The 13,553-nt window shown below is 34.1% G+C and overlaps 1 protein-coding gene across 3 annotated transcripts in view; it reads left to right on the top strand.

The window, feature by feature from the left end:
- SMARCA5 (SWI/SNF related, matrix associated, actin dependent regulator of chromatin, subfamily a, member 5) overlaps window positions 1–9,606 on the top strand; it is a 40,774-nt gene extending 31,168 nt beyond the window's left edge. For all 3 annotated transcript variants that reach the window (XM_045078355.1, XM_045078354.1, XM_045078356.1), the window contains 10 exons: window positions 538–686; window positions 872–991; window positions 1,706–1,816; window positions 2,310–2,423; window positions 2,602–2,724; window positions 3,593–3,725; window positions 4,734–4,852; window positions 5,351–5,563; window positions 7,499–7,606; window positions 8,342–9,606. In XM_045078355.1, the coding sequence (XP_044934290.1) occupies window positions 538–686; window positions 872–991; window positions 1,706–1,816; window positions 2,310–2,423; window positions 2,602–2,724; window positions 3,593–3,725; window positions 4,734–4,852; window positions 5,351–5,563; window positions 7,499–7,606; window positions 8,342–8,407 (1,256 nt within the window). In that variant the 3' untranslated portion in view covers window positions 8,408–9,606. The remainder of the gene's footprint in view (window positions 1–537; window positions 687–871; window positions 992–1,705; window positions 1,817–2,309; window positions 2,424–2,601; window positions 2,725–3,592; window positions 3,726–4,733; window positions 4,853–5,350; window positions 5,564–7,498; window positions 7,607–8,341) is intronic.
- The last annotated feature ends 3,947 nt before the right edge of the window (window positions 9,607–13,553 follow it).

Raw genomic sequence — 13,553 nt, 5'->3', positions numbered from 1 at the left:
ATCAAAATTAGCTTTGGAAATTTTCAGAAATTGATGTATATTTTAGTCTTTAGCTAAAGCTTGGTAATATGAAGGGTTTTTTGTACTTCATTTTTTTTTATACTTTCTAAGAAAAAGCTTGATGGAGTATTAGTATTAATGTTTTTCTGCTTATTAGAAACTTCTTGTCTTTATGATCTCATCATAATCTTTTTAGCAAGATTAAAAAATCTCATCATAATCTTAAAAAAATCTTGCTAATAATTTTTATTTTCAAATATCCCAAATCTGTTATTCAGCCTGTATAAGAATACATTTTTTTGAGATGGTATACATTAGGCTTCATTATGTAATAGATTAACTTTAGAATACTTTGAAGGTTACAGCTAACATTCTGGCATTGTTTTATGTGAAAATGACGATTCTCAGAAGTAAATAAAAAATTAATTTAAGTTTGAGGCAAAATACATATCACATCTAACATTTAAAATTCCAAGTTTTCAGTAAAACAAACTTTGTTCAATTAATAGTATGCAACACATTTTTTTTTTTTTCCAGGAAGGCTTGTGGATCAGAATCTGAACAAAATTGGGAAAGATGAAATGCTTCAAATGATTAGACATGGGGCAACACATGTATTTGCTTCAAAAGAAAGTGAGATTACTGATGAGGATATTGATGGTATTTTGGAAAGAGGTGCAAAGAAGGTAAGGAATAGGTTAAATGATAATGTTTTTAATATATAAAATGTTTTAAATCAGAACCGAGGAAACACTTGTTACGTGAACCAGAAAAAGAAGCTTTTGTGTACTGTAAAGCTTATTTTTTAACTATAGTGCTGAAAAATTTTTTTTCTATTCTCAATCTGATAAGCTGTTTTTTTCCCCTGCAGACTGCAGAGATGAATGAAAAGCTCTCCAAGATGGGTGAAAGCTCACTTAGAAACTTTACAATGGATACAGAGTCAAGTGTTTATAACTTTGAAGGAGAGGATTATAGAGAAAAACAAAAGGTAATTTTTGAAAGACATTTTGGTTACTTAAAGACTTCATTTTACTTGGAACTTGGAATTTTAAGTGTTAGGTGTAATGCTTTGTAAATTTGTTTCAAAGCAGTCATTTCTGTATATTCACATCTAAATTATTTTTTTATTTTATACATTTTTACATTTTTATATGTAATATGAAATTGTTACACCCTTACTAGATTATTTTTAAACAGAATTAACTAGTAATGAAGGGGAAAAAGTCCTAATTTCTTAAGTAATATTTGTTAGTTTGTAGAGAAATTAGAAAATACCTACAAGTTGGAAGAAAAAAAATAGTTCTACTCAGTGTTTTTTCTGTTAACATTTAGGCTTGTATATCTTCTGAATTTTTTCTAGGCTATATACATATCTACGCTTTTCTCCTAGTTTGAGTTACAGCATACATTCTGTAGGTTCCCTCCCTACCCTCTCACTGATTAGAATGTTCTCCATTTGGGCAAGAAATACTTACTGTATATCCATACTCTCCACCAGACCCTGTTCTTTGTATTAGTTAATTACATAGTTTTGAGCAAAGTAGCATAGTCCTCTTCTTGTAAAGCTTATTGTTCAGGATTTTACGACTATCTTACTATTTACAAACAGTAGTTGTAATGGTGTACACAGTATGTGTTGTGTTCAACTGAGATTTGTGACTGTAAGTAAAGTTGGTGATATGAATTGTTTCCCATATGCTAGATTGCATTCACAGAGTGGATTGAACCACCTAAACGAGAAAGAAAAGCCAACTATGCTGTCGATGCCTATTTTAGGGAAGCTCTTCGTGTCAGTGAACCTAAAGCACCCAAGGTGAGTTGATAGAGCAGTAAAATATCCAAAAATATTGGAAATGTAATCTTTACAATTTTTTCTAAAGTATTTTATTTTTTTAACTTATTTGAGAGTGGTGGGGAGAGCAAATGCGCAAGTAGCGGGGAGAAGCAGGCTCCCTCCTGAGCAAGAAGCCTGATAGAGGACTCAATGCCAGGACCCTGGAATCATGACCTGTGCTGAAGGCAGACACTTAACCAACTAAGCCACCCAGGCTCCCTTTTTTTCTTATATTCTTACAGTTAAATCAGATTGAGAATTAGAATCTTTTTTGTGGCTTCTTATAGTATATTTCCTTAACTCTTCTTAAAATTAGTTGTGAATGTATGCATTTAAAGTTTTTAAAGTTCATTTTTAATGATAGATTCAGTTGCTTAGAGAATTGGCCATCATAACTTAAGGAAAAAGGAAGATTACAATTCATTTAAAGCAAAATAATTTTTTTAATAGATGATAACTCTTTTTTCTCTAGGCTCCTCGGCCTCCAAAACAGCCTAACGTTCAGGATTTCCAATTTTTTCCTCCGCGTTTATTTGAGTTACTGGAAAAAGAAATTTTGTATTACAGAAAAACTATTGGGTACAAGGTAATAGAAATAACACTATTCATAAACTAATCCGGTTTGTTTTTAATTTAATAAATGGAGGACATGACAGTATTTTTTTTCATGGTTGGATTAAAACATTATTTGGTTGGTTAAGAATTTAGTTCATCACATACTTTCTAAAATCTACTGATGGATGACCTAAAGTTTTTTTTCTTAGGTGCCTCGAAATCCTGACCTACCAAATGCAGCACAGGCACAAAAAGAAGAACAGCTTAAAATCGATGAAGCTGAACCCCTTAATGATGAAGAGTTAGAGGAAAAGGAGAAACTTCTAACACAGGTATATATATATAGTCTTTACTCAACATAAAATTTAGTAATCATCACTTTGTACGGTACCATGCTTAGGTCATGTTGGGGTATACAGAGAAGTACAAGTATACAGCAAAAATGTTACTTTTTCATGCAGCATTCCTTACTTACTTTCACTGAGATTTAATTCCTTGGTTATGTAAGCAGTATGTGATGTATTGCTGAAAATGCATGTCTTTTTCTTCCAAAATGGAATAATTGGAAATGATAAAGCATGAGCATATAGATGTGTGCTACATTTTGATTGTCATTTTGTCATTTTGATAGTTATTGAGGTAATTGAGAAGATCATAGATTTGCACCAGCCTTGGTAGAGTAGATATTCTTTTGATTACCTTTCTTCTGTATTTTCTTTTCCTGTGACTCTTCTGCATTGGAACAGTACTAAGTTACCATTCTCTATTACATGTCTCTCTTTAGTATTCTTTTGTTTAACAGTCTTTATGGTTTAATTAGGGTCTTTTAGAATTTGGCCTTAACCTATTTTTGAAGATTTTTCTTCCATTTTCTCACTTTATACATCTTAGCTCTTTAGTCTATGTTTATTGCTGTTTACAGACTCCTGCTAATCCAGAGTCCAGCAAAAATGTTACTTTTTCATGCAGCATTCCTTACTTTCTTTCACTGAGACTTAATTCCTCTGTTATGTAAGCAGTATGTGATGTATTGCTGAAAATGCATGTCTAAGTGTATGAAAAGTTAACCACTTTCAAAGAACTTAAAACCTAGGAGTAATTGAAAATGTTTTAGTACTTTAGAAATGTTGGTACGTGTAGTAGTATCTTGTCCACGTTCAGTGTGCTGTTGTTAAACGTTTTGTTTCCATTGCCTTGAAGGGCTTTACCAATTGGAATAAGAGAGATTTTAACCAGTTTATCAAAGCTAATGAGAAGTGGGGTCGTGATGATATTGAAAATATTGCAAGAGAAGTAGAAGGAAAAACTCCGGAAGAAGTTATTGAGTACTCAGGTAATTTAAATATTTTAATATAAGAATATTCTCAGATTTCTGGATAGCTACTGAGAAGTTCAGATTTTGTAATTCTGAATTATGTTTTGATAAGCTAAATTTTGCCTCCACTTTTAGGGCCTTATTTTTTTGTGTTTTTAAAAAACTGGGTTGGAAAATGTCCTCTTTTTAAAAATGGCATAGTTACTTTTTTACCCTCGCTAACTGGGTATTGCTGAGAAAATAAGAATAGGTTTGATGTGCTTTCATTTTATGCTTCTCAAGCACTATGTGCCTGTGTTTCCTTAAATCACTTGGATTCTAAGGACGCCTGGTCGGCTCAGTGGGTTAAGCCCCTGCTTTTGGCTCAGGTCTTGATCTCAAGGTCCTGAAATCAAGCCCCGCATCAGGCAGTCTGCTCAGCGGGGAGCCTGCTTCACTCCCAGCCCCACCCTACTTGCCTGCCTCTTTGCCTGCTTGTGATCTCTGTCAAATAAATAACATTAAAAAAAAAAAAAAATCTTGGATTCTCAAGCGAGGAGGTACAGTTGTGGTGCTGTGAGTGTGCTTAGAATTCAAGAACAGAAATTTAAGAGTTGGGAGATACTTGTAACACCTATTTCATCTCATTTTTTTTTTTTTTTTTTACAGTTAAAGGAAACAAACTAAATAATTGACTTATTTATAGTACTAGATATGAGAAAAATGGAAACATATTTCTTTTTTTTTTTTTTAAGATATTTTTTATTTATTTGACACAATGAGAGAGAGGTCACAAGTAGGCAGAGAGGCAGGCAGAGAGAGAGAAGGAAGCAGGCTCCCTGCCAAGCAGAGAGCCCAACGCCGGGCTCGATCCCAGAACCCTGGGATCACGACCAGAGCCAAAGGCAGAGGCTTTAACCCACTGAGCCGCCCAGGTGCCCCAGAAACATATTTCTTAATCCTTAGCAAATTATTTATGACAAGTTACTTCTATTTTCCCCCTTCCTGCACCTGTTCCATCTGTCCCAACTTTTACTGTCTTACCAGCTGTATTCTGGGAAAGATGCAATGAACTCCAGGACATAGAGAAGATTATGGCTCAGATCGAAAGGGGAGAGGCAAGAATTCAAAGAAGAATTAGTATCAAAAAAGCTCTTGATACGAAGGTACTTTTTGTATTGATAAATACGGTACTTAGTGATATAACTCTTACCTGAGAATATGCGAGGTAAAGTAACTTTTTAAAAGGAAATGAGCGTTGTGTATTGTGTAAGACTGATGAATCAGAGCTGTACCCCTGAAATAAATATTTTATATGTTAATAATGAAATTAAATGGTGGTTTAAAATGAAGATTTTCTTCAAAGAACAATATTCACATGCTATAGATATTCTTAAAGGAGTTTATCTTAGTACTTCAGTTGATATATCTGGGTTAATTTCCCTGTGATTAGCTTTTTCCTACAAAGTCTGATCCTGTATTTCTCTTTAGAATAATAAAGACTCTGAAGTTGTTTTATAGCAGAGGTTGTATAATGCAGTTGAGGTGCTTTGGGTAGAAAATTCTGATTTGGAATGGAACATTTTTAGCTAATCTTACTAAAGCTAAATTTGAAATACAGATTATGTAGGATTTATATTTTATATAAAATTTGACTTTGATAGATTGGACGGTACAAAGCACCTTTTCATCAGCTGAGAATATCATATGGTACTAACAAAGGAAAAAACTACACTGAAGAAGAGGATCGCTTCCTAATCTGTATGCTTCACAAACTTGGATTTGACAAAGAAAACGTTTATGATGAATTACGACAGTGTATTCGCAACTCTCCTCAGTTCAGATTTGACTGGTTTCTTAAGTCCAGAACTGCCATGGTGAGTCCCTGGGCCTTTCTGTGTAATGTAGCAAACAGTTTAGAATAAGTATTGATTAATATTCTTTAAGGTAAGGTAACTAAGAGAAAATTGTGGTTTCACCCCATCTTTGGAGTACATTTTTGTTACAATACTGTAAGTACCATGGGTTAAATCAGTTCCTTAGAAAATAGTTCTCATCTACAGTTAGCAATCTAATGTCATGGATAACTTGAAAAATTTCTTGGTTCCATCCTCTTAATATCACATACCTTTTAACATCACTACATAGGATAGGGAGTTTTTTTCATTTTAGTCAGGTTCTAAATAGAAGGAAATACCAGCATCAATTTCACCTTCTGAATTTGAAGATCCTAATTTAAAACTTGTATTTTTCAGATAATTTTGGTTTTATAAATGAACACATTTCTGTGAGGAAGGAACTCTCATTCAGGCATCTGCCTGTCTGGATTATTTTAATATAGCTTAAGGTAGTAAAACACTTTTATTTTCAATACTAGAGTATTTCTCAGAAGCAAGTTCCATTCCTAAGGACCTGAAGTTATAATTCAGGGAAGTTTAGCTTCAGTAAATTGCCCTTTTTATTATGCATTAGCCATTTTGAAGCTTGAAACTTTCATCTTGTGTTCTTTAGGATGATAATGCCCAAAATGCTCTGTAGTCTTAAGTTTGGGATATACTGGTGTAAGCAAAGTTTAATCATTTTAGTGAGATTTCTCTCAGTGTATTTAAAGTATTATATTACCAGTCTTCAAGACAGGAGACAGTGCACAGTCTTTTCATGTTTCACCACAGGAGGATTATTTTTCACTACACATCAACTGGCTACTATTTGTGTATCCTTGTTTGGGAAATGTTGCACTATAAAATGCATAAATAAAATTTGGGGAAAGACCGATTCAGTTGCTTACAGCTCTGTCTTCTGTCTTTAAGTGGGAACAATTTATATAGTTAATAATGATTTTTTAAGTGAGTGAAACAAAATACGTATCATGTTGATTTATCAGTATAATGCCATGGTCTTAAACTTATATCCAAACATGTTTCATGTTAGAGCACACATAAGAAATGATTCTATGTGTATGGACCCTTCTGATAAATACTCTTGCCTTAGAGCCAAGAGAGTTCAGACCTTAGCTCATCTGTACCACATTCTGGCATGTGTGCCACAGTTCACCTGTTAAATACAGAACTTTAATATAGTTTATTACCTTCTGTCTCTAGATTATATTGCAAATATTTCTAAAACTTGTATATTCTATAAGCTAGTATTTTTAAATGATTTTGTTGCAGTTTATGTAGTATCACTTTTTACAGGAAAACCATTTTGCTTACTAAGTAGTCAGCAGTAATGAAAATTGACTTCCATTTTCTTCAGGGTTATATAGTACTGTTACACTACACTTTATACAACCTCCACAAAGGATTTTAGATTGCTAGAGAGAGATGTAGATATCATAGACTTCTATGGCTAATTTTCCAAAATTGGGAAAGCTGGCATTTGATACACTGATTGCCATAATTCTAGTAACTGTACCTTTAAGGGAAAGAAGATGTACACTTAAGTTCTGGTTGATTTTGACCCTGAAATGGGTGCACTTAAAGTTTTAGATACGTAGTTTAGTTCTCAGGCATAGATATTAAGTAGCAATATAGCATATATTATTTTTACTGCTTGAATTTCTAAGGGAAGGAAGGATTTAAGAGAAATAACAGTATGACTTTAAAGAATGAAGTAAAAACATTGATATCTTTATCTTCATAGCATGGATTATATATGAAAATCAGTTCTTTTGGCTGTTTTAGATTTTATCTGGGGGAATGTTTAATTATGTAGTATGCTGTTAAAATGTTACAATTTTAAAAACTAGGTATCATGAAAACTTGTCGATGGAAAATACATGTTTACCATATAAATTTATGTTTACAATTCAGGAGCTCCAGAGGAGGTGTAACACCTTAATTACCTTGATTGAAAGAGAAAACATGGAACTAGAAGAAAAGGAGAAGGCAGAGAAAAAGAAGAGAGGACCAAAACCTTCAGTAAGTATTCATGAAAGTGTAAATATTTTCTTGGAAGACTTTTCTTTGTAAGAATTTGAACATTACTTGGCTATCATTGACATGTTAGTCTTTTTTGTAAATATAGCCTTGAGTTGCTTTTAAAAGTATAAATTATATTTGACAGCATTATGTGGGGATTATCACATAATGGGATGGTATTCCATAATATGGGGATTCATGAAAATCTGGGAAGGTATGTCTTGTGAATGCCAGGACCCTACACTTTACCTTGGGAGTGCAAGGTATAATTTTAGAATATGTAAAGAAATATTAGTAAAGTGGTGGCTTTACAACCCTTACTAACTACTAAAATTTAGTTTATTGTCCCAGTGGTATCTTAGGAATGTGAAAACAGTTATCTTAAGAGGAAGAAGAAGTCATCTTTTTATTTAATAATAATTTAGAAAGTTATGAATAAACGAATAGCTGAGTAATGTTTTTTATGTAAAACGTCAGAATAATTAATACTGGGGTTTTTTTTGGTATCAGGGTATGTTATACTTGGTGTATTGATTTACTATTGCAGATTATTTCATTGGTATTAAAATTTTTTGTGTTTGTAAAAGGAGTAGATAAGAACTTGGAGAATTAAGATTATTCTGGGTAGGAAGGTCTAATATTTGTCACTATGTAGCAGTTATTAGAAAGGAGCTGATGTATTTTACCTTTAATACTAGTCTTGTGATGAAAAGGAATCCTTCTGTTCATTTGTAGACACAGAAACGTAAAATGGATGGAGCACCTGATGGTCGAGGAAGAAAAAAGAAGCTGAAACTATGAATATATATATGTTCCATAATCACTAACTTTAAACCAGTAGTTCTTTAATTTACGGGTCTTCATAAGATGTACTGTACAATGCTCAATTGTTATGTCATTCAAAGACATCAGGTTCATCTGTTTACTGAGCTTAGAAACATAGTACGTAGTTCCACTTTTTTAAATGCAGCAGCTGTGTTGAAATTTTTTTTTTTATCATTAACACTTGAAGTAATAAAACAGGCTTCATTTATTAATAAATGTTTCATTTGATTTATTTTTCTATTATAGTTCCATTTGTGAAGATTGTGACTTTGTTTATCAGCTATAATTTCTACACTCAAAGCTTAAAAAACAAGCAAACAGCTAAAAAAAATTGCAAATAACATTTGTCCCTTTGGTCTTCACTTAGTTGTGTAATTGTTTTACTTCACTTTGCCTTTGCAGAAATTTGGGTATCTTTGTAGTGCTATATAGAGTCTCATCTGGGAAGATTATGTAAATTGCATTCTCCTTGATTATTATATGGGTAGAATGGAACAAAAGGCAAGACAAATTATCATTAAATTCTATGCATATTTCTGTTAATGCTTTGTTTCTATAGTTGGTTCTGAGGTGTGAATATACCCTTTTCTGTTGGAAGACTGGCCTTTTAGTTATATAGCCAAAGACATGTAGTATTTTCTGGTTCCGTAAAGTGTTACTGTACTATTTTGTAAAAGGAATATTATTTTTAATTGTTTGGTAAATGTTTTGACAAATTACCTTCTCGAAGCAGCCACAGCTTAGAAAGATAACGTCAAAACTAAGGTGGTTTTTGTTTTTTAAAAAGACTCAGCCAAAATAAGGTATGGATTTGTCATACTGTTAAACTGAAATTGGTAACAGAATGTGTGTCCCCTTCCAGTTCACCTTTTTTGAGTTTTTAGAGTAATTGAAATTTTTATATTTTAAAATAATTTCTAAGTGTGAACGGCAAGATTGAGTATAATAACCAGTTTTTATTTTCTATGAACAGACTTGATAAACTGGAGACCTTGAAGCAGGATTACCCAAATTGTAGTGTCAGGATTTTAGCTGTACCAGAGGCCTTTATGTGCTACACATAATTTGTATAAAGTTTTATATGTGCAAATTGGGTACATAAACAGTTCTCCATTTTTCTAAGGGAATGCAATAAATGTAGCATCGTGAATAAATATAACTTTTATAATCCTTAAGTGGTCTTTTCTTTCCATTTATTTGATTTTCCCCTCTTAGGACATTATCTCTTTCCCTTAGATTTCTTCTAAAATTTCTGTCATTTGTCATCTGCCGACATATAATTGAGATTTTTATTTATAATGGTGATTTCTAAAGTATTACTTATACTGCTTACTTTTCCAAAATGTGGAGTTGTTGCTGTGTCAAGCATAGCCCAGTGTTATGATAAGTTGATATGATAATCTGAGTTTCTGTTCTGCTTCCCCCAAATTGACCTCATTTTAACCTGGGATTCTGGAAACAGTTATGGGCGGTTACTTTTTCATGAAAAGTGCTATCATTCTTAAGAGTTAGTGGCCTAATTGTGGAAGAACTACTTGGAAAAACACAAGGCCGAAGAAAACCATGGAAGTCACCAAAGAAATGCTTTCACGAGGAAAAGAAACAGCCTAATACCATCTGGTTGGGGTGGGGGTGGGAGATTTGGAGTAGGAATAGGAAAACAGAGAGTGGACATGTGTTAAAGGAATCAAGTATAGTCTAGCCCCTGAGGGCTTGGGCTAAAACAGAAACATGTAATGGGAAACAATTGAAAAGAGCATGAAAGAAAAATATCCAAATTCAGCATTGTAATTAGTCAATGTATGAAACATGCCTTTTCCACAGGTCAGTTAGTTGTTACTACATATTTAAGAATAAAGCCATAATTCTGATTATATTGCTAATTAAGAGAAGGAAAAATAGCTAAAAGTAACTTTTAGGAAAATGGTAGAGAAGATAGACTCAAAATTGGAAACTGATTTCCAGTTGATACCCTAAATTTTCAATTGAAGAGGTAGATATCCAAAAATAGGTACTGTGGTGCCTAAAGCCAACCTAGAAGAGACTAGGTAGTTTATGTGGGTGACCAAGGTTACAGTAATCTGTTACTCAGAATATTTCATTTAACAATTAAGGTTTTAGATTATTTGTTGGAAAGGTTATATTCTGTTGGGAAGATACCAGGTAAAATAAATAAAATATAATCATTACTTTCAACTTCAATATTTTAAATCATAATTAGAACCTTGGATTCCAGTGGCAAGCCTTTTAAAAATTTAGGACATTTCAAATTTATATAGAGACTTAAAATGTGGTTAATTTTATAGCAGTGCTTGCGTATGCTCATTATATTGTTAGTTTTATTTACTTAGAAAATCTGAACCAAACAGCCCTAATTTGGGATAGTTGCATTTATGGACCTCTAAATGTCTGTACAGGATGCTCTGTGTTAAGTATGATTGATAAATGACAAGTAGCAATATATTGACCAGTTTTTGGTATGTAACACTTAACCAGCTAACCTACCATTTTGGTGGTTTTAATTTTTTAACAAATAGAATTAAAATTTTTAAATACTATAAGAAGAAAATATAGAATTTTTTTTTTTTTTTAAAGATCTGCATGTCCTTAGACTGATAGATGGGATTAATTCTAGTACATTTTAAGGAATATTTATAAATTCCTTTTCGGAGGAGCTGCTAGTCCTCGACACCTTTGTTAAGTCTTTTTGTGGGCAATTCATTGGGCAGTCTGAAGAGGTTGAATCAAGTGGAAAAAGATGGACTTGCTCTAGGTCAATCAGTCTATGACCTGATTCCTAGGACCGTTTTCAAGAAAGGAACGAGCTTATAAAAAATACTGTAACATATTTCAGTATAAAGGCATACCTTAGAGATAATGGAGGTTCGGTTTCCAGACCCCTGCAATAAAGTAAATATTGCAATAAAGTGAGTCAAATGGCTGTGTTGGTTTCCCAGTGCATATAGAAGTTAACATTTACGCTGTAGTGTAATAGCATTATGTTTTAAAAAGCAGTGTACATACCTTAATACTTTATTGCTGAAGATGCTAATAACCATCATCTTGAGCTTTCAGCAAATTGTACTATTTTTGCTGATGGAGAGTCTTGCCCAATGTTGATAGCTGCTCAGAGTGGTGGTTGCTGAAGGTGGGGATGGCTGTGGCAGTTTCTTAAAAGAATGAAGTTTGCCACATGAAAGATTTCCTTCCGCGAAAGTTTCCTCTGTTGCAGGTGACAGTATTTGATAGCATTTTACCCACAGTGGAACTTCCTTTAAAATTGGGAGTCTGTCTACTCAAACTCTGCTGCTCCTTTATCAACTAAGTTGATGGGGATAGCTCAAGATTTTTTGTCATTTCAAGTCCACAGCATCCTCATGAGGAATAGATTCCATCGTAAGAAGTTATTTTCTTTGCTCATGTGGGCAACTCCTTATTCAGTGAAGTTTTATTATGAGATTGCAGCAGCTTAGTCATATCTTCAGACTCCACTTCTAGATTTTTCCCACCTCCTCTGCAGTTACTTTGTCCACTGAATTGGTGAACCCTTCAAATTGGTCCCAAAGGGTGGTACTCAACTTCTTCCAAACTCCTGATAGTTTGACCTCATTAATCACAAATGTTTTCAAGGGCATCTAAAGTGGTGAACCCTGGGGCACCTGGGTGGCTGAGTCAGTTAAGCGTCTGCCTTCTCAGGTCATGATCCCAGGGTCCTGGGATGGAGCCCCACAATGGGCTATTTGCTCAGCAGGGAGCCTGCTTCTCTCTCTCCCTCTGCCCCTCTTCACCATTCGTGCTCTAGCTCGCTTGCTCTCACCTAAAATCATTAAATAATAAATAAATAAATAAATAAATAAATAGATAGATAGATAGATAGATAGGTGACTCCTTTCCAGAAAGTTTTCAATGTTCTTTGCCCAGATCCATCAGAGGAATCATTATGCCAACTATAGCCTTATGAGTTGTATTTCTGAAATTTTAAGACTTGAAAGTCAAAATGACTACAAAATCAATGCTGTTAGCAGGCATGAAAGCAATATTCATCTCCTCCGTCTCCATCAGAAATCTTTGGGTGGACCAGATGTATTGTCAATGAGCAGTAATTTGAAAGAACTTTTTTCTGAGCTGGTCTCAAGAGTAGGCTTAAAATACTCAGTAAAGCATGTTGTAAACAGATGTGCTGTCATCCAGGCTTTGTTCTTATTTACGGAGCACAGAGTACATTTAGCATAATTCTGAAGGGTCTGTGGATTTTCAGAATGGTCAATGAACACTGGTATCAGCTGAAAGTCACCAGCTGCATTAGCCCCTAACAAGAAAGTCTGGGGAAAAGCGGGGAACAACCAGTTAGGGAAGCAGAACACACATAACCTTTATCCAGTAACTTTGCCCTCTAAGATGGGCATGGTTCATGGCACCCTAAAACAAAGTAACATCAAAGATCACAGATCATCATTACAAGTATAATGAAGTTTGAAATACTGTGAGAATTACCAAATGTGAATCAGAGACATGAAATGAGCAAATGCTCTTGGGAAAATGGCACTGATAGGCTTGCTCCATAAGGGTTTGCCACAGACCTTCAATTTGTCAAAACAAAAAACAAAACCCAGTATCTGCAAAGTACAGTTAAAGGAATTAGGGCTGTATTTAGATCCAAAATACTGGTACACAGGCCCCACATTTAGATTTGGGGCAATCGGGTTTTAGAATTACTGCCTAAGATAGGTGGTTGCTGATGGCTGGTCAACTTGCCAGGGGCAGGAGCACACTAACGACCTCACACCTTTTCTGCTTAGGTTTCCCGCATCACTCAGGATTGTAAGTTCCATTTGACAAATAATCACCCTGAGTCTGATGTATTTTGAAAATTGAGATCACAGTAATCTTCAGACTTAACAGTGATTAGGTGAAGGTTTTGAACCTTTAGAACCATTTTGTTAGAAATGTAGCCTCGAAAGCCTCACGCCAGGGGCGCCTGTCTGGCTCAGTTGGAGGACTCTTGATCTTGGGGTAGGGAGTTTGAGCCCCACCTCGGGTATGGAGATTACTAAAAAAATACTTTAAATAAAAAAGAAAGTTCATGCCAGATGGGCTGAATGAGAATTTGCATTTTAATAAG

Source organism: Mustela putorius, unplaced genomic scaffold, assembly GCF_011764305.1.
Source record: "Mustela putorius furo isolate JIRA1106 unplaced genomic scaffold, ASM1176430v1.1 tig00000242_pilon_pilon_pilon, whole genome shotgun sequence".
Lineage (NCBI taxonomy): Eukaryota > Metazoa > Chordata > Mammalia > Carnivora > Mustelidae > Mustela > Mustela putorius.
This window is presented reverse-complemented; position numbering and strand designations above follow the sequence as displayed.